Below are 20,038 nucleotides of genomic sequence, written 5' to 3' on the forward strand. Positions count from 1 at the left end.
CCGCGGTGCTACATCTGTCCCTTCAGGACAGCTGGAGACGCTGTGTATTGATTCCCCAGCTTGCTCCTTACCAGTGCGGGAAATGAAATGGAATTTCCTCCCCCATGGCTGTTTGTGTGTGTGTGTGTGTGTGTGTGTTTGTGTGTGTCTTTGTTTGTTCATTTGTTTGGCCAGCAGAGAGAATGAGTAAGCGAGTTTGTATTTTGTGTAGGAGTGATGTATTTCCATGTGAGTGCCGTGTGTTTGGACATCCAGTTGTGTGATTGCGTGTTTGAACGGGAATAATGTGGTCAGTTATGTGCATGTGTGTTTAATGTGGGCGGGATGTTTGGATTTTGTGTCCGTGGTTGTTTATGTGTGTACATGTGTGTGTACATATCTCTGTTGTTTGAACATTTGCGTGTCGGTATGAATATCCCATCCTGAGACTTGTCTGAAATATATTGTTATAAAGAAAAATGTCTTAAATGTTAACAGGACACAGGATCCTACATTTCCCATAATGCAATTTCAGTATCATCTGTTTTTACCTTTCCAGCTTCATAAATGTTCACATCTTTCCACTGAAGCTGGAAAAGCGTCTCCACATTAGTTATTTAACTGTTTTTACAGACCCAGTGGTTCCTCTCATCGCTTTTAAACTGACTTTATAGTGTAAAAATGACGGCCTGCCCCTTTAAATCTACACCAAACACACACACACGCACACACACAAGTACTTAAGCTAAATGAAAAGCGGCTTAAAATCCAGAAGAAATAATTTATCTTTACAGTTTATTCATAACAAAGAATCTTCACTAAAGAAGCAATAAGCTGATATGGAGCTGACATGGATAGAAACAGGAAATGAGAACCATGTGACACTGTTAAAAGCTGGAAAGAACAAGCAAGCAAGTGGAGCTTGAGTGGACATTTGATAGTTTATCTATAATTAAATATAGATGGATGATAGATAGATAGATAGATAGATAGATAGATAGATAGATAGATAGATAGATAGATAGATAGATAGATAGATAGATAGATAGATAGATAGATAGACAGATAGACAGATAGACAGATAGACAGATAGATAGATAGATAGATAGATAGATAGATAGATAGATAGATAGATAGACAGATGGATGGATGGATTGAAAGAAAGCAGGATTATGCAAAAGTCATGTTAAGGAGGCTATTATTTATGAGTGTGTGCACAAAATGACGGCACCAAATAAAAATCCATCTCTGCTGAATGTGAATGTGGTTTCATTGGAGGACTGTCTGGCCTGGCCGGAGGTTTTCGCTCTGCTTCTAGTTCCAGCTGTGCCACGAACATATTTCAGTGGATAAGTATCGAGGGCTCATCTCCAGCTGAACCTCTCGGGGGGGAGAAAACCAAACCATCAGCGCTCAAATAATCCAGAAACACTCCTCTTCCTCACAGCAGCAGCGGCAGGCTGGATGAGTGGAAATCTGCACCGTCTTATTTTTCAAAGACGCTCTTTTGTGTTTGCATCCTTCAGTTCCTGCACAAAGTGGAGATCCAGGTACAGCAGGCAGAGGGGTTTATTCCTCTGTCGTTCTACAGAGAAGAGGAGAGATGGGAGGATGGTAGGAGGGGGGTGGGGGGGGGTTTAGAGCGGATGACGAAAGGGAGAGGGATATAAATAAATGAATGGAAGAGAGAGAATGAAAGAACACGGAGGGCGGAGGAGGCTAAATTGGACGCAAGAAAGCTTTTGAGGCACATTCTGACACTGGCCCTCCTGCTGCGTGTGTGTGTGTGTCTGTGTGTGTGTGCACGAGCATCTCGAGAGGAGCGATTCCTTTCCACAGTGCTGCACACACATATCAACAGTTACTCCACCACAAAAACGCACACACAATAACTCCATCAGCCCCCGGAGAGGACTGGTGAGCTGACAGAGACACCATCTGTCTTTCTAATCAAACAGGAATAGAAGCATGTATATGAATAGCGTGTTCCTCAGCTGTGAGTGTAGATGTGTGTGTGTGTGTACCTGTTGTTATCCCGACAATGACAAACACTCTTTTGGCTCAGCCTCATTTTTTTTGTTTTGTGTTTTATCTTTGTTCGTACGATGAGAAGACAAATTTGCATTTCGAGGTGTGTGGCGTTCCCGTCCCTCGTCCTCAGTGTCTCTCTCTCTCTCTCTCACAAGCAGCTGCTGCCGTCACGGGGGGGGGGGACGCGGTAACACAGACATCCAAACGGCTCCCGGCTCGTAATGTGGCAGGTCCAGTCAGGGTGCAGGGTCCCCGGGGGGCCGAGCCGCTGTGTGTGACGCGGCTAATGTCAAAATAATGTGACACTGTATTGATCCCTGCAGGGAGATTCCTCTGGTTCTCTTCCATCAGGGACGTCTGGAGCCCAGTCTGTCTCCTGTGCTGCGGGACAGGGATGGATTCAGTGTCTTCTGAGTTGGTTAAGGACATTTCAGAAGGACAGATGTTAGTTAACAGCAGCTGAAGACTGGAGGTTTACTTATCACCAGCCAGGAATCAATTACTAACTCGTTTTAAAAGAAGGAATCTTGCAACAAGTTTCTTATATTTGCAACAATTCTTTCAAATGAGGACTAATTAATACATTTAATTGGAATGGCCCTCAGTAGAGAGCAAGGTCCATTAGTCCCCTTATCCTATTTGGATCTGCACCAAATCGCAAATGCTCATAAAGATCAGCCCCATCAACATGCCTGAATTTAGTTTTAAATCAAGTCCTTTTCATTATTAAAGTCCTTTTAATTATTAAAGCTTGGCTCCGCCTCTCGTGCTCGATACAGCTGTGATTGGACGATTGTGTTTTATAAGGTGACATTTGTGGCCCCGGGGCCACGTAAATGTCACATGTTCACCGGGTTGATTCAGCAACAAGCTGAGCGGCTGCGAGCTGTTTTGCTCGCAGGGAAATCAAATCAGCTGCGACGCAGGTAACAAGACCTTTTGTGTTTCCTCCTCTCAGATCATCGTCCTGTGGAACTGTGACAAGCCGCTTCCCGCCAAGCAGCGCTGGCCGGCCACCTCCGTGCCCGTCATCGTCATCGAGGGCGAGAATAAGGTGAGAGACGCAGCATGGGCACCTGTCCTCTCAGGTTGAGACATGAACTGTGGGGAGACATTGGGTCCAGACATTTTCCCTTTGAGTCAGACGCACAGATCATATGTTTTCATCCTGAGATATTTAGTTTTTTAAGCAAGATTACTCAAAATGTCATCAACTTTTAAATGGTAAATGGTAAACGGATTTGTATTTATATGGCGCTTTTCTAGTCTGATGAAGACCACTCAAAGCGCTTTACAGTACAGTTTCACATTCACCCATTCACACACAAATTCATACAGTGCATCTACTTGCAGCACTTTGTTATTCTATGGGGGGCTATTGAGGGTTCAGCATCTTGCCCAAGGACACTTCGGCATGCAGATGGTTCAGACTGGGGATCGAACCGCCGACCTTCAGGTTGAGATACATTCTCCCGCTGTGTTCTCACGGACTCACTTTCTGGACATTTTGCTTGAGGATTGGCAGTAAAAGTTCGAGAAAATGTCTGGTAGCAACTGATTTGAACATTTACGTTCCCACGTGCATCCTCCTCTGGATCATTTCTGGCAAACGTTTGTCTGGAAATGACCTCAGAGGTGTGATATCACTTCTCATGAGGCCTCTCCTCTTACTGTAAAGCTACTGTATCTCTGCACATTCTGCTCAGTCGCCGAGTTTCTGGCAGTTAATGAGTTTCGATTTGTGCTGCACTGATTCCACTAAAGGACATTTTGTGTGGTTTTAATTAAAGCTCAGTAATGGGAATAATATACTCCGGGAAAAAAGCGTGACTGAGAGGCTAATGCATATTGTTAGGAAAGATAAGGAGGCAGTAATCTAAGTGCATATGCACGGCTGCATTTATTTATTATTTCAGCGTATTTACTGCAGTTTGTTCTTAATGTTAGTCGTATAAATATCAAATTAAGTGAAGAGTGTGACAAAGAATCTCTCAGGAGAAATAATTTGCCTTTGAGTTGTGATATTCACAACAAATAAACCCGGCAGACGACTTTCATTAGTTTGAGGTTTAGCTTTATCCTAATGGGTTTAATAACTTATGATCCTCACATCATCTTCTGAAGCTATTTCAAAACACATAATTACTAAATCTATACTTAAATGTGGGTGTTACACAGAGGCAGCGAAAACTCATTCTCATTACGTGTTGATTACTTTTTCAATATGTGGATTGTTTGTTCTGTAAGATGAAAATAATGACATGGAATCAAAGGTGAAGTCTCTAAATGGCTTATGTAGCTCGAACCGTTTTCAGATATTTGGTTCACGGTGACAAGAAACAGGGATAAAAGCAGCAAATAGAAGATTAAAGTGTGAAAGAAGGTGTAAATGTGACTCAAAGCTTCGGTTTCAGTTCCTGTCAGTTAACCCATCATCCACTCAGACACGGAGCCCTGAGCGACCAGCGCGCCTCACTGGCGTTTATTATGACAGCCTTATTAGCTCTTTACGCTCAGGTCTCTGGCCTGTGAAGAGCCGTCTGTGTTTCCTCTGACTTCCCCGGTGACCCTCGCCTCTCACGGGTCAAAGGTCAGATGCAGGCTGATCCGAGTCGGTTTGACGATTTCCAAGCCTCACGTTTGAGGTTCTGTTTTTGAAGGCAGGAGGACTCATCCGTATTCCGACACATCAGACTTATCCTCTCGCTCGTGACGACTTAACTTCACCTGCCAATCAGAGGAAGTGGTTTTCACATCAGTGTCAGTCAGCCGGCGGCGGGGTGGGCTCATGGTTTACCTCTCTCTCTCCCCGTGGCTCCGAGTGGTTTCCCCCGAGCTGTCAGTCAGAGCAGCCGGGCTCGGTGTCGCCGCGTGTCCGGGAAACAGGGGAACAGGCTTAGTGTTCTGATGTGTGTGATTGTGTGTGTGTGTGTGTGTGTACCAGGAAGCCTGTGGTTTGTTGTGGTTGCGGCGAGTTCTGTGTTTGCCGTGGCGAGCCGAGCTGTGTTCCTCTGCCCCACAGAGAGAGAGAGAGAGAATGTTTTCATCTTTCCTGCCTCTTTATTCCTCATCCTCTCTCTCTATCTATCCTCTCTCTCTATCTATCTCTATCTCTCTTGCTTTCTCTCTCTCTTCTCGCTCTCTCGCTCGCAGATGTGTTTCTTTATCATTTATTTTTCCTCCCCCTGGAATTATGAAGATTCCTCATTTTTTATTTATTCAGTCAAGAGTTCTGATTTGTTTTCTGTGAATTCAGTTTCCAAACTCAAACGTCTCTCATCCTCATTTTAAACTGCTTTAAAAATTAGAGACATAACAACAGTGTGGTTAAATGAAGTGAGACCCTTGACTGTTGTTGACTTCCTCTCTTATTTCTCTTTAACTTCATATGTTGCCTCAAATATCATCGACCTGCAGGGATCAGACTAAAGGAAGAAAACTGAACATCTAGTATTAACATCATCTGCATGGGCTGAAAACTAATTCCAGCATCAACGATAGACAAATAAATACACCGATAGTGAACAGCTTTAATTTGCTCTTTATTTCTCCTCTCAGATTTATTGGATCTGGGATTGAAGAAATCAACATATTACAATTTTTAGCATTTTTTGGTAGTTTTTTATGGGATTTGTTGACAACACAAAACACATGAAACAACACAAATCTTCTCTTTGAACCAACACTCGTCTTTTCTTCCCTCTCTCATCTGTCCTCTCTACGTCTCTGCCTGTAGTCACAAACCAAGCTGTGTTGAACACGGTTCACTGTGGCTGGTGGTCCTGCTTCCCTCCTCTGTCTCTCTCTCTCACTCTACCTCCCTCCCTCTCTCTCTCTCTTTCTCTCCCTCCCTCTCTCTCTCCCCGGCTCTGGCGCTGCCGTCCTTTCCAGAGGAGGTGGAGAGCTGCAGGCGGATTCCTGCTGTAAGAGCTCACATTCCTGGAGAGCACCAGGAAGCCCCGGGCTAATGTGTCGCACTTGGAACATTACAAACCATCTGGGGCTTTAAAACACCGGCCTCCCCCCCCCCCATCCCCCGTCTGTCTCTCTGTGACTCTCACCCCACCTGCCTCCTGTCGTCTCCTCTATTCTCCATTACACATTCTGCTGGTAAACAAGTGGAAAACACTGAGTGGAGAGATTGTTTTGGTCGTCTCATAATGCCCGCAGGACATTACAACAATAATGATGAGAGGGGAGGGTATCTCCTCTCCTCTCCTCTCCTCTCCTCTCCTCTCCTCTCCTCTCCTCTCCTCTCCTCTCCTCTCCTCTCCTCTCCTCTCCTCTCCTCTCCTCTCCTCTCCTCTCCTCTCCTCTCCTCTCCTCTCCTCTCCTCTCTCCTCTCTCCTCTCACTTTCCCCCCCTCGCCTGTAAACACAACTGTCACTCACACGCAGAATATGAGCGACAGTCGAAGCTGACTTTTCCGAGGGAGGACGGCACTTGAACAGGTCGACAGCTGACATCAGCTTTAACAGCCGTGTCGGGGGGGGGGGCGCTGTGTGTGGGAACAAAGGTGGAGACACACAGAGCACCTATAGAAACACAGACAGAATTCCATGTGAAGCCGGTGTGACTGTGTTCAGTCTGCTGTGGTTTGTATCGGTCTGGTATAGAATTGGTTGGTTACATGGACTTTAAATAAAGATGGAAGACCAGAATCTCTACTGAGGAGCTGCAGTACCAAGTGTCGCCACAGAGTTAGTCTGTTGTCTGTAGTTTGGCCCTTTTAACAAGTGGGAAATGTGTTGTTTCCTCCTGCCAGTGGGTGGCGCTCTAACTTTATTTGAAGGGTGGCATTTAGAGCAAACCTGCATCATCATCATCAAGGTCTTAACAAGTTCCTGAGCCAGTCTGAAGTCGATGTCGTCAACCTGCTAAGATGGCTAATTACCTTAAAGAATGTACTTCTTTGATATCCGTTTTCTGTCGCTAATATAAGAACAATCAATCTTTTAAAACGCAATTTGAAGACATCACAACAAGGAACAAAGTCCTGATGGATGTTTTTCTTCTGTGACGTAGTTCACAGCAAGGTGTGATAAAGGTCAGAGCCGGTCACGGTGCGGTGAGAGATAACCGGCTTTGTGTCTTTCTCGCCGTGTGTGTCTGTCCTCGGCTGCAGGAGAGAAGAAGACCTGTGGAGAGGGAGGTCACCCTGTTCTACACAGTCCCAGGTGTTTAGAGAGAATCCATAAGTGACGTCTTTTCAGTGCAGGTGATGGTGTTTTAAAAATAACAAGCACACTATCAGAGGTCTGACCTTTAGATCAGTGCTGAATAACTGTGTGTGTGTGTCTGTTTACATCCATTAAAGCTTTGTATACATCAGAAGTGTCTTGTGCGTGTGGGAGGTGACTTGGAGCACAATCCAGTTTACGATGAACTCGCTCTTCGTCAAACGCGAAGCTATCGTTTTTGTTTCTTTTCTCATCCGAGCGTCTTTCGTCTCTGCAGCACACCGAAGACTTCCTGTTTGTGTAGAAACAGGACGTTCATCCCTCCTCCCACCGGACCCCCACCCGGCCACCACCGCTCTCTCTCTCCACGCTTCCACCAAATGTTCGAGGACTGTCATGTATTATACAGTTTGGTTTCATCCACCATTAAATATACATTCTGTTTTTCGACCACGGAGGAGAAATAAAAGTCGATTTGTGCCGAGTGTCGGACACGTCTGCGTCTGTGTGTTGATCTAAAACAGACGACTCTGGATCAGCTGAGGAACAACAGGGAGCAGTAAAGAGCGGGATGTTGGATTTCTCCCTCCTGCTCTGTGAGCTGCTGCTTGTTGATGTTGTGGCTTGTTGTTGTTGTCTCCCCGGAATCCCAACGAATTTGCGAGGGAACATAAACAATGCATCCAGTCGACAGTCGAAAGCAAAAAAAGGATTTTGTCGGCAAATTGGAAGCAGGTGAAGCTCTTCTCTCCAGCTGGAAAACATAAGAATCGAGTGGTGGAGCTCCGCCTTCACGCATCGGTGATCAATATTCTACTGAAATACTTTTTTGTTGAAGGATCACACGCAGTGACCTCCTCAGCTCGGCTGAGTCAGCTCGTTGTTTGTGTTTCCAAGTCTTTGCTTATTTTTGATTCACTCTCTTTGTACCTTTTTAAAAGAAGCACCACAAATCATCTGTATCCTACGAGCTGAGCATCGAAGCCAAAGCTAGCAACTCTGTTATGAACAAGGAGGAACATGGCAACGAATAAAAGATTTCTTACCAATGTCGATATTGTTTTGTTAGGCGCTAGTGTTCAGCTTGTTTCTGCCATCCCCCCAAGGGTTCAAATTGCAGGCTTAAAAAGAAAACTGCAAACTGAACAAAAGCAGCTTTTGAGTCGACATGAAAAAGATGATTTTATAAAAAAGAAGCTGTCGTCTGTTCGATTCAACGTCTCCACGCTGAGAGTTAGGAAAATAGAAAAGAAACGGACGTCAAAGATTGGATTTGATAACAGAAGCTTTACGATCTTTTTTCTCAGATGTTCACGTTCGCTCCTTCAGCCACGTTAACGTGAACCATCCAACCACATGATCATTGATTAACGCTGTTTCAACAAGGGAATCCGACTGTTTATCGTTTCATACTACGTGGCTGCTGACGTGTTTTTTAAACCCTGTCCGCTCTCTGTCTCCCCCTGCAGGTGATGAGCAGCCGCTTCTTGCCGTACGAGACCATCGTGACCGACGCAGTCCTCAGCCTGGATGAAGACACAGTGTTGTCCACCACAGAGGTATCGTTTCACAGAATATCTTCCTCTTCCGCCTCAGGACTTTTATTCTCTCGAGACAAAACAAAATTCCAAATGCAAATCTCCGATTCTTTTATCTATTTCTCTTGGTCCTTGAAGTTTTCAAGTTTTCCCTCTGCAGCTTGATTCTTAAATCACTTGAGCCTGTATCATCTGCCCGTCTTTCTTCCTCTCTCACCTTCTCTACCTCCATTTGTTTGTAATCACGCTCCTTCTCCCCAATCCCCTGTTCGAAAGCAGCCCTGTTATGGACGTATTTGTTCCACATGCTGTCGGGATTGTTGCCTGGAGGGGGGGTTTCTTCCCGGGGACAGGTTTTGGCGCGGCACCGTGGGAAGCCAGATGCCGCTTTGAACAGTGTTGAGTTAGATCCCATAAAGGCTGTTTGTGCCGAGGATCAGGACGGCGAGGCGGAGGTGGCAGCGAAGGGGAATCCCAGATCCGAACAAAAGAAAAATATAATCTACCCGTTTTTCTCCGATAAAGACAATTCAGTCATGAACCAGAAAAACCTATTCCCATAAGTGTTGGAGTCTCCTCATCGTTTGACTTTTCCATTCATTTAAAAGTTGACTTTCACATCGTTGTTCTTTGCCTCCCGACAAGAAGAAAATCCATTCTTTTGTTTTTCCTCACACTTCGGTAGAATTACCTCGTTTCCTTTTGACTTTAGTATCATTCCACTATCTTCCTTCTTAAAGTAAAAACAGTCGCATCTCTTCTTCTTTTCCTTTGGGACTCGCCCAGATAATTCTGGCAGAAGGAGCAGATAAGAAATGATGTTGATTATGTTTAATGGTGGATTCCGAGTGAAGGGTTCATTAACACAAACAGCCTCTCAGAGTCTTCTAGTGTTGAACTGTGTGGTGTAATGTTCTCTGCTGAGGCCTTTGTGATGTTTTCATCCACTTATTTGATTGAGCGCTTTGATCGCAGCCACAGAAGTTTGCTGCAGGCAGCTGCTTAGGAAACACGGCTTTGTGTTTGATGAGGTTTTGCCTCTGTTGTGTTTTCACTAAAGTGTGTTTGAGTGTGCGCTTCCTTTGTTGGTTCCCCCTGTAATCACTTTATTCTTCTCTCCTTTCCGTCCTTTTTATACACAATACAAAAAGTATAAATAGACGCAGTTAACTCAAACATTACGTATTTAGCTCAATTTTATTTCTCCACATTTTCTCCTCCGGCAAATCGATGCGGGGGGGTGGGGGATTCTCGCCAAGTTTTATCCTGTTTTTTGTTGAGTTTACAAATGGTTTTCATTTTGGAGTTCTTCTTTGACACTGTCAGGACATGTTAGGTTGTTTTTTAACCGTGATATAAACAGTTTACAAGTTGTAACTAAAATCCTGATGAAAGGTTATTTCATTCGTTACTGAATACTTTGAAACACTGCTGTAAAACTTTAAAGAGAGTAAACTCTTTGTAGTGAAATTATAAACGTGGGAAAATCATTAAAAAATAATCTTGTGTTTAGGTGAAATAGCTAAAAATAATCCACATGTGGTTCAGATACTTTTAGGCAACACTACGTTATGTTACGTTACAATAATCCTCTTGATGTATGTTTTTATTTTTCATATTTCCCCATGTTTTCATTCTTTCTCACCTTCTCTAATCTTAAAGCCTCATGAACCAAGCCACTTTCCTCTATAAACCTGTTTTGAAAACAGGCGGAAAGTGTCTAATAAATGTTATTATCCACATGAAGTAAAGTCAACCCTCTTCCTCTGCACAGGTGGACTTTGCCTTCACTGTGTGGCAGAGCTTTCCCGAGCGGATCGTGGGTTACCCTGCACGCAGCCACTTCTGGGACGGCAACAAGGAGCGCTGGGGCTACACGTCCAAATGGACCAACGACTACTCCATGGTGCTGACCGGGGCGGCCATCTACCACCGGTACGACACCAAACACACTCAGATCATCCTCTAAGAGATCTGCGTCAACAGAGTCAAACCAACAGAGACATTCACTAGAACGGGATCACAGCTCCGCTCGACTCTCCCGTGCTCGCTTGTCTTTCTCTTGATGCAGCACTTTGATGCAGTGATCTGTAGATTATGAAAGTAGGTGTGATGCTCGTCGTGGCACAGCCTCAGGAAACAGTGTTTGTTTCCTACCGGGTACGTTTCATCCAAAATGTCAGTTTGTCGCTGCAGCCCGATGCCCGACGCTTAATCGCTTTCAATACGTCCGTCGCTCAATCAGTTCAGGGACTTGAGGAATGAGTCAGTTGCTGAATTGAGTTTAATCCAATGACTTCAAACTGAAACGTTAAGGTGTCAGTTTGGGATATGTTTGAAATATGTTTTACCGATTGTAGCCGTCTTTAAATGTCTAGATTTAAAGACTGCTCCATTTTAATCCAAATTCCATAGAACTTTTTTTTAATATTAAGTGCAAGAATAAGAAAAGTGGTAATATTTGCTATCTTTTCTCTACATTTGAATATTTAAATAGCTGCTAATTCACTTCTGACTGATTAATCATGTGATTGTTTAATGTTCAATCTTGAAAAAACTGTATTTGTCTTCACTAAAATGTTTTTCTTGGATAGAAATATGAGATTCACAAAATGGGAAAACACATTTTTATCTTATCACAGATGTTTTTAAAAAGTGAGTCCTCGAGGAAACATAGTGCATAAACAAACTTGGAAATGAGATTTTAGTTTTAGATTTTAGTCCTTTCACCTTTTGTTTTTTAGCTTATCTTCTGTTTTAGGTCCCAAGTAAGCCCAGGGATATATTTGAAGTTTTGCATATGTACATGTTTAATCATCCCTTTGAGATCAATTTTGTGGACAAAAACAAAACTGTGTCTCCGTATACCACAACCCTCAGAGTGAAATGTCTTCCTGACAGTTTGTCCACTTTCCTCTGTCTCCTGTGTGTCTTCTCCTGCAGGTATTATCACCATCTGTACACCAGCTACCTGCCCACCAGTCTGAAGAGCATGGTGGACCAGCTGGCCAACTGTGAGGACATCCTGATGAACTTCCTGGTCTCTGCCGTCACCAAGCTGCCGCCCATCAAGGTCACACAGAAGAAGCAGTACAAGGAGACCATGATGGGACAGGTGAGCCTCTATAGAATGAATCTTTTCACATAATATTAGTCGCCTATTTGATTTCCTTCTGCTTTCTATATATACATACATGCAGTGATTCAGGCTGAAGCCGGTGTTGTTTACTTCCCGTCGTGTGTGTCACGGCCTTTTCAGCTGAAGTGAACTCTTGCAGCTCTGAGAACAGCATGAATTATTCTCTTGAAGTTCTTGTGTGCGACCCCGTGGGTAAACACGACAAGTCACTAACAGCAGAGAAACAAAAACACAGGAAGGAGTCGTGTCGGTCTTAAAGCCGAACGATCGCTATTCAGCTTCCAAATAGAGCAAGTGAGCCGGCTGATGATTTATTGAGAAACGTAAATGTCACTAATGCTTTTCTCTTGTCTCGGTGGCTGATGTAAGATTATGAATGAAGACGTCACGTCTTTCTCATGTATTTTTAAATGTCTCCTGCTTCATGATCTAAGGAAGTAGATGAGCTCAAGTAACCTTTTAATTTACTCCACCGTAAAACATTAAGAATGTGTTAAATACAAGTAATATTAGAGTTGATGGTAAAGTGTTAAATTGTTGATATTTAGGCCGTTGTTTTCTTTTTGAGGGTTGACACCAATATTAGGGAGTAAAAAGCTCCAGATACTGATATATTAGCTAATAAGTGTTTATGATTCCCAAGATGTTGTTATAAAACCACTTTGGACAAAAAAAAAACAAGTGAAGTTTGATATTTTAACCATAAAATGTATTATCAATAAAAGAAAACCATGCAAAAATCGTATTTTCTGCTTAATATGAAAGTTTTTATAACAACCCTTATCTGCAAACACAGAAATCAGTATCTTGAATTTTATTTTAAATGGTATTTGAAAGCTAACATTCGTAAAGTGTTAAATTGTTGATATTTAGGCTGTTGTTTTCTTTTTGAGGGCTGACACCAATATTAGGAAATAAAAAGCTCCAGATACTGATTTATTAGCTAATAAGTGTTTATGATTCCCAAGATGTTGTTATCAAACCATTTTGGACAAAAAAAAACAAGTGAAGTTTGATATTTTAACCATAAAATGTATTATCAAAAAAAGAAAACCATGCAAAAATCATATTTTCTGCTTAATATGAAAGTTTTTATAACAACCCTTATCTGCAAACACAGAAATCAGTATCTTGATTTTTATTTTAAATGGTATTTGAAAGCTAACATTCGTAAACTGTACAAACAAGGCAATTTATAATCCCATGTGGATGTTTATTTCCTTCATAAACACAAATCAAATCAACAACCGTTCTCCTTTAACCCTGAAACTGCAGAAACGACCTCTGGGAGACGATCAGATAATCACTGATTATTCCTAATATCGACCACATGATTCTAAAACTCTTCTTCTCCTGTCTCCTCCTCCTCTTCTTCACGACCCACCAGTCCTCCAGGGCGTCTCGCTGGGCCGACCCGGACCACTTCGCCCAGCGGCAGACCTGCATGAACAAGTTCGCCAGCTGGTTTGGCGCCATGCCGCTGGTCCACTCCCAGATGAGGCTGGACCCCGTCCTGTTCAAGGACCAGGTCTCCATCCTCCGCAAGAAATACAGGGACATCGAGCGGCTCTGACAGGACCGGCGCCCCCTGGGGGGAGACCCCACGCAGGGGGAGGCGCAAGAGACGGACTCAGTGGAGGGGAGAAGCGGTCGGACTCAAGCGGGATGGACGGCGAGCGACTCGGCTCTGTCTTCCACTCGGCTCGTTGCCGGTGACCACGGCGCCGCGGCTGCCGGGACCTGACGCGGAAACGGACGAACAGGAAACAAGCAGATTGTGTTTGGATTTGAAAAACACAAACTAAATGAAACCTAAACGCGGACCGACAAAGAGGAAGTACACAAACCGATGGACAAGCCAAACTGTGCTGTATGTTTCACACACACTACTGACGACGACAACCAACTGAATAGAGTATTTTTTTTGTACGACATGAACAAGGGCGACATTGACTCTCCCGCTCTTTCGGCACATGTACAGGACGGTAGAAGAGGGAAGGCGTTCGCCATCGCAAAACCACACCCACCCCACCCCCCGCAGATCCTACTGGTTGCCCCTAGCAACCCCCAATCACCTGCATCATCATATAATACTGGACTTGCTATCAATTCCCCTGGTCTTCTCGCCTGGGAAACTCTGTTCTTCACTTGATTTAATGTCATCTCGTTCTGTTTCCCTCCCTCAGAGGTTTTGAATCATCACTTTTTTATTATTTTCGAGGCAGAAAACGTTCTCTTCTGATATTCTGATTCTCACATTCTGACACACGTCCTCGGGCCTCGAGTCTGAAAACATCCTGTCTGTCTTATCTGCGGCTCGGGCCTTGATCTGATGATACGGCTTTTATAATCCTCTATCTGCTGCTCTGCTATCGCTCAGATAACTTAGAGAAACATCTCGTCTCATCTCCTCTCGGACTCGGACCCATGGCAGTTGTACTTTTCTTATCTGTTATTTTTTTGTGTCCATTTTCATCTTTCATTTCCCCCCTTCAAACTCTGTAGTTTCACTCTTCTCTCTGTGCATGTGCGTGTGTGTGTGTGAGTGAATGTGTGTGTGTCTGTGTGCATGTGTTGTGTGCACAGAGCCATGAGAAGTTGACTCATCCAACCATAAACTCCAGCGGAGAACATGTTCCCTCTGTTGGAAGGAAGCAAAGTGAACCTTTCTGGATGAAATGGAGCAGAACGCTGGGTTGGAACACAGACCTGCTCCCGGAGAAGCAACATTTCAAACCGGCGCCGGGTCTTTAGCGTTTCACCGGAGCGCTGGCGGAGAGATTCTTAACGCTGAGCGCATCAGTGCCATTCTGACATCCGGAGTCTGCCTTTTTAAAATTGTTTATTGCACATCACGTCGCCCACATCCGAGGCCTGGGCGCTCTCCTGGTTAAACATTCTAGTCTCCTCTCTCTTCCACTCTCTCTCTCTCCCCCTCCCGCCTCGTGGTGACATATCAGAGCAGCTCAGAGCCATTAAATTGACAAAAGGTTTTCTCCTCCATTTGTCAGACAGAGATATGTCCGGGCTTCAATTAGGTAAAGCTATTTCATTTGGAGAGCAGCTTTATTCCCCGGAGGACAGGCTGTTGATGAAACACTCTGAACAACACGGACCGTCGTGTTGTGAAAGCAGCGACCCGCGAACATGACCTCGTGGTTAATGCTAGCCTCGGGAGGGGCGGCTTGTTGTTTTAAATCCCCCCCCCTCCCCCCTTTCCCCCCCTCCTCCTCCTAAAACACCCTTCAATTCATCGGTGCTTTCCTTTTATTTATAAGCGTCGCTTGCATTTCACCGTCAAACCGCCCGACATCTTTTGCACCTTAGACGACCTCGGCGATATCGGATCAGATCAGAAGTCCTCGACGTTTTTGTAATTGAACATTTCAAAGAGAGAGAGAGAGAGAGTGGGAGAGAGAGCGGCTGTTCCCGTTCGCTTTCAGTGGCCTTTTTCTGTGAGGCCGACATTCAGCATCGACGTCTCAGCCAAAGCTTTTAACCAGCGTGTTCGTCCACATCGTCAATATCAGATTCACCGATTCAACAAGAGCGTTTTTTTCATTTTTTATTTCTTTATGTCAAATGTGTTGTCAAGCCTTTGCAGTGTTAACAGAGGTCACGCTCGTGCTTTTATTGTCCAAATACTGTCACAGGTCCACATATCACATCACATGTTTGTATTTACATGTTTCTGGTTTTTTTTTTGCCAGCAGAGATTTATCATCTGTTTTAAGTTTCCGATCATCTACACCATCTGAATTTGTGGTGAAAAAGAACTTTCTGCATCTGGTCCCGATTTCAGCTCCACAGAACCATGTTGTTTGAATCCATATCGAGCCTTTCTATGTCTGATTGTTGAATCACTGTTGTTGATCATCTCGAAAGAACCACATCCCCCAGCTTTGCAAAATTAAAACACACACAGACACACAGAAACGCACACACACCATCCATTTCAAATCCCCGCGACTCTCAGCACTGTACATAGACATATTTATTTTTGGAAAGAAAGAAAGAAAAAGACTGTACGATATGAGACGCCCGTGGCGAGAACATACGACTGATCCTGCATTGCTGAGGGGACTTAATGGTATTTATTCATTATTGTTTGCGTCAAGCTGTGCACGTGAATCCACACAGACGCCCAGACACACAACTCACGTAACGTTTCACTCTGCATTGGTTTTTCCACCTCGCTCTCCCTCCCCAGAAGAATCGAGGAGTTCTAACTCCCGGAAAGATTTGCACACGCCACTGATCTCGAATTGGATCGGCCCGAACCATCTTGGCTCGCCCCGGGAGTCAAATTGCAAAGTCCCAATAAAGACTACGCCAACTGAAACATGGGAAATAATAAGCAGCTGGGTCCCCTTCACCAGATGGAAACATTTTTAGACTCTGCTCTAACATCTCCCCCCCATCCCCCTATCCCCCCATGCTTCACAATAATGGGTCTGGGGCTGTGACACAGTCGTATTTAAATTGCCTCTTTCACAGCTTGAGTCTCAGTTCAGATAACTTGGCAACAGAAAGTGTCCCATCTTCCCGCTGGCGTGCTGCACAGTGCATCACCGAGGAGAGTGAGTTGGGCCGCGGGCGGGGGGGGGAAACCTCTGCAGCCACTTTAAACGCCTGCCATTTGATCAGGAGGAACATTATGCAAGTTATCATTCTCCAGCGCCGACGCAGAGTTTAACCCCGAAACGCTGCATCTGCTCTGGAAACCAGCGAGTTCTTGATTTGTGCCTTTTTATCAACATTTGAGTTCTTCATACACTGGATGAGACACGGCTTCCATTCTCCGATTATAGACGCCCCCCCCTTTTCATCTTTGTGTTTGGACACTGTTGCCAAGGCGACCACGCATGACCACTTCCCGCTGGGGATTATTTATCAGTGATTGGCTGCATCACACGAGCAGTCGGCAGTAGAACCTGTTGATCTGTGCGGACGGTCCCGATGCCTTCTCCTCCCTCCTACCTTGTAATTAACAGAAGACTTTTATAGAGGTCACAAATGAAATAGATAAATGCCAATTTTGTAAGAATGATTTATAAAAAAATAAACTCATATTTGATGATAACCTGCTTCTGTTTTTGTCCTTTTATAAACAGGCTGGTTTTTACCTTAACAATGAAAAAGTGTTGATTATATTGCACAGATATTGTTTGTTTTCTGGTGTGGAATTTGTTTGCTGCAGTTTATTCAAACCGAACAATTCTGGATTATTAATAATTCATTCATGATGAACCTTTCACGACAATTTCAAAACTATTTCTTTTAAAAAACTAATTTTAATAAGTGTTGGAACGTTTTAAAATCTACTTTCGACTCCCTGCAGACACTCTGATCTACAAAAGACACAAACCAGATGAAACATCGCTGCTGATTTCAAGGTTTTGCTGCAAATTTCAAAATGTGGTCCGGAAAAAGCAAAGAGTGGTAGAGTTGACCCAAACAAACTGGAGGTTTTTTATTTCATTTTCTCCAGTAATCAGTCTTTTCACCTACATGAACTGTGAGAGTGAAGAAGACAGACTGAAAGTTAAAAAAGTTATTTAAAATCCTTCACAGATATAATCCAGAAATAAATTACGTAACACTTCACTTCAGTGTCTTTCCCAAACGGAAAGTTGATTTGTATCAGTGTGTGTGTGTGTGTGTTCTTACATAAGGGTTCACACTGTTGACACCCTGCACACTTGCTTAATCATATGTGACTGTGTATGTGTCTGTGTGTGTGTGTGTGTGTGTGTGTGTCTGTCTGTGTGTGTGTGTGCATGAACAAGCACTCAGCCCCTGACCTCGGCCTCAGCTGAATGACAACACACTGCATTTATAATAACAGTGTGGCGATGCTGCTCTGCCCTCGGAGCTGCAGTATAATAACCGGCCCTGTATTAAACCACTGAGGGTTTATTAGTCACAGCATTGATTTTTCCTCTCTGCTCTGCTGAGCGTCTCCTCGCTGCCTCCGTCCTTCAGTGTCTCCACCAGGACAAAATCCTCAGAACAGCTCAGGTACGACCCCGACCTGAATTATTAAACGCATGCCGATCAGACGCTGGTTTTCTCATACGTGACCTTGTGGTGGTGTCATGTGACTGCGTGTGCAATATATAGATCGTATGTAAAGACGGACGACATGACATCTCCCAACACGTGAAGCCAAATCAGCTTGACTACCCCCTGGTGGCTGGCTACAGTAGAGGTCATAAACCCTGTCTCCTCCATGTTAGTGGATGGAACATAGAACACTGATGTTTGTTGAAGTGTAACTTTTGTTTTGATTTGTTATTTGATGCATGTTTATTTACAGTTTACAGTGTTTAACCAGGTTTTAGCTCACGTGTGGAATGAGGCTCTTTGTGAATTTATCTCTTACTTTAAGTCGTTACTTGTGATTTCTGTTTGCAGGTCCGAGCTCTGCTGTATTTAAAAGTTAAAATACAAATCACAAACCATAAAGCTCCACCACGTTGAATTAACTGGATTTGTATTTTTTTAAAGTCCATATTTATCAAGAATCTTGACGGTACGAATAGGAAATAAGTAAAAGATAAAAAGTAGATAATAGGCGTCAAGGAAAACTCGAACCGACGCAATTTTGATCATGTTTTAGGTTTTAGAAATCAAACATTTAATTTACTTATACACACAAATCTAAGAGCATCTTTTATCTGTGTTAACACTTAGTGTTAACACAGAGCTGTTCCAACATCTGAGGAGTTGCCAGGAGATGTTGTTCGGGCAGAAACGTTCACTAATTACAACAAACAGCACTGGCAAAGAAAACACAAATTAATTATCTTCTGAGGGTTGAAAACAAAAGTGGATGTTCTCACCTCATAAACCAACCGTGACCTTCGCAGCCTCAGACACCCACTGATTTCAGCTGATTACAGATATTATTATTAACTACAGTGAAAATCCTGAAACTATCTATTCCACAGTGAAAATGTTGGACTTTAATTTGAAAAATCTCCAAATCCATACAGTAAAAATGTTTGATATTCAGTATGTAGGTAGTCAGAGAGGTCCTGATCACAGGCATATCAGTCTCTATCTGAAGGAAGTGATCAGGTTGGTCTCAAAACTCCAGGGAGAGAAGTTTCCTAACACAAATAATTATTTTTACCACCTGTAAGGACTCCGGTTCAGAGCACAGCTTAAAGTTAAATTAGAGAATGAAAGAGAGAGAAACAAAAATGTTTTTCAGCAGAGACGTATCCACAGTCTTGTTTGTAACATCTTTGAATGAGCAATAGTGCACGACAGATTCAAGATGTGGTAGTAATATAAAGTCTGTAAAGTAGGAAGTGGATGGTCTTAACTAGATAACCAGCTGAAATGACATAAGTACATTAATATGAGTGTTTACAGTCTATTGTAAATCACAAATCAAAAGATATATTTACTTGCCTTTATACTAACACACTTCACATACAGTGAACAGTGAAGTTGGAATTTTACCTGTGTTTAATATTTCAAACCACATCCGTCAGAAAACCTTCATACATCACAAAGTTCCCTTTGTGGCTGCAAGTGTCAGAATAGATTCAACAACTCTCTCTCTCCCCTTTTCCTTCCTGAAAGTAAGAAGTCATCCATCCATCAATTTATTCAGGTCGCACGGTGGCAGCAGCTGAATCCAGGTAACCCAGACGTCCCTTCTCCCCGGCAGCACCCCCCCTCCTCTGGGGGGATCCCGAGGCGTTCCGATGCACAGTGAGATGTTCAATCCATCCAGCGAGCTGCGGGTCTCCCCCCGGGGCCGCCTGAGAGTCGTACGTGCCCAGAGAACCTGGGATGGAAGTCACTCCGGAGGCGTCATGATCAGACGCCAGAACCACATCGAGCTTTCCACACGAAGGAGCCGCTGACGCCGAGCTCCCTGCAGAGGCCTGAACTCTTTAACCTCTCTGGGACTGAGCCACCTGACGCAGGGAACATGTTCACAATCTAATTCTTTTGGTCACTTCCCATACCTCATCACTTATTCCATCATGAAACAAGATTCACACAACCCATCATACTCTGTATTCTTGAATGAAGGAAACTTAAAACATGACAAAACATCAGGAGGAAGGAATTAAGGTGTGCATGAAATATAATTGTTGTGATGGTGAGAATGACATGACTGTTGTTGATAGAATTTGTGTTTTGGAAAA

General features: G+C 43.7%; 1 protein-coding gene across 1 annotated transcript in view; it reads left to right on the forward strand.

The window, feature by feature from the left end:
• Positions 1 to 14,116, forward strand: part of ext1b (exostosin glycosyltransferase 1b) — a 104,078-nt gene extending 89,962 nt beyond the window's left edge. The window contains exons 7-11 of the mRNA XM_061092187.1: positions 2,969 to 3,064; positions 8,660 to 8,749; positions 10,503 to 10,663; positions 11,672 to 11,843; positions 13,255 to 14,116. Coding sequence (XP_060948170.1) covers positions 2,969 to 3,064; positions 8,660 to 8,749; positions 10,503 to 10,663; positions 11,672 to 11,843; positions 13,255 to 13,440 — 705 coding nt within the window. The 3' untranslated portion in view covers positions 13,441 to 14,116. The remainder of the gene's footprint in view (positions 1 to 2,968; positions 3,065 to 8,659; positions 8,750 to 10,502; positions 10,664 to 11,671; positions 11,844 to 13,254) is intronic.
• Positions 14,117 to 20,038: the final 5,922 nt, after the last annotated feature.

The sequence above is a fragment of the Limanda limanda genome, chromosome 19 (assembly GCF_963576545.1).
Source record: "Limanda limanda chromosome 19, fLimLim1.1, whole genome shotgun sequence".
Lineage (NCBI taxonomy): Eukaryota > Metazoa > Chordata > Actinopteri > Pleuronectiformes > Pleuronectidae > Limanda > Limanda limanda.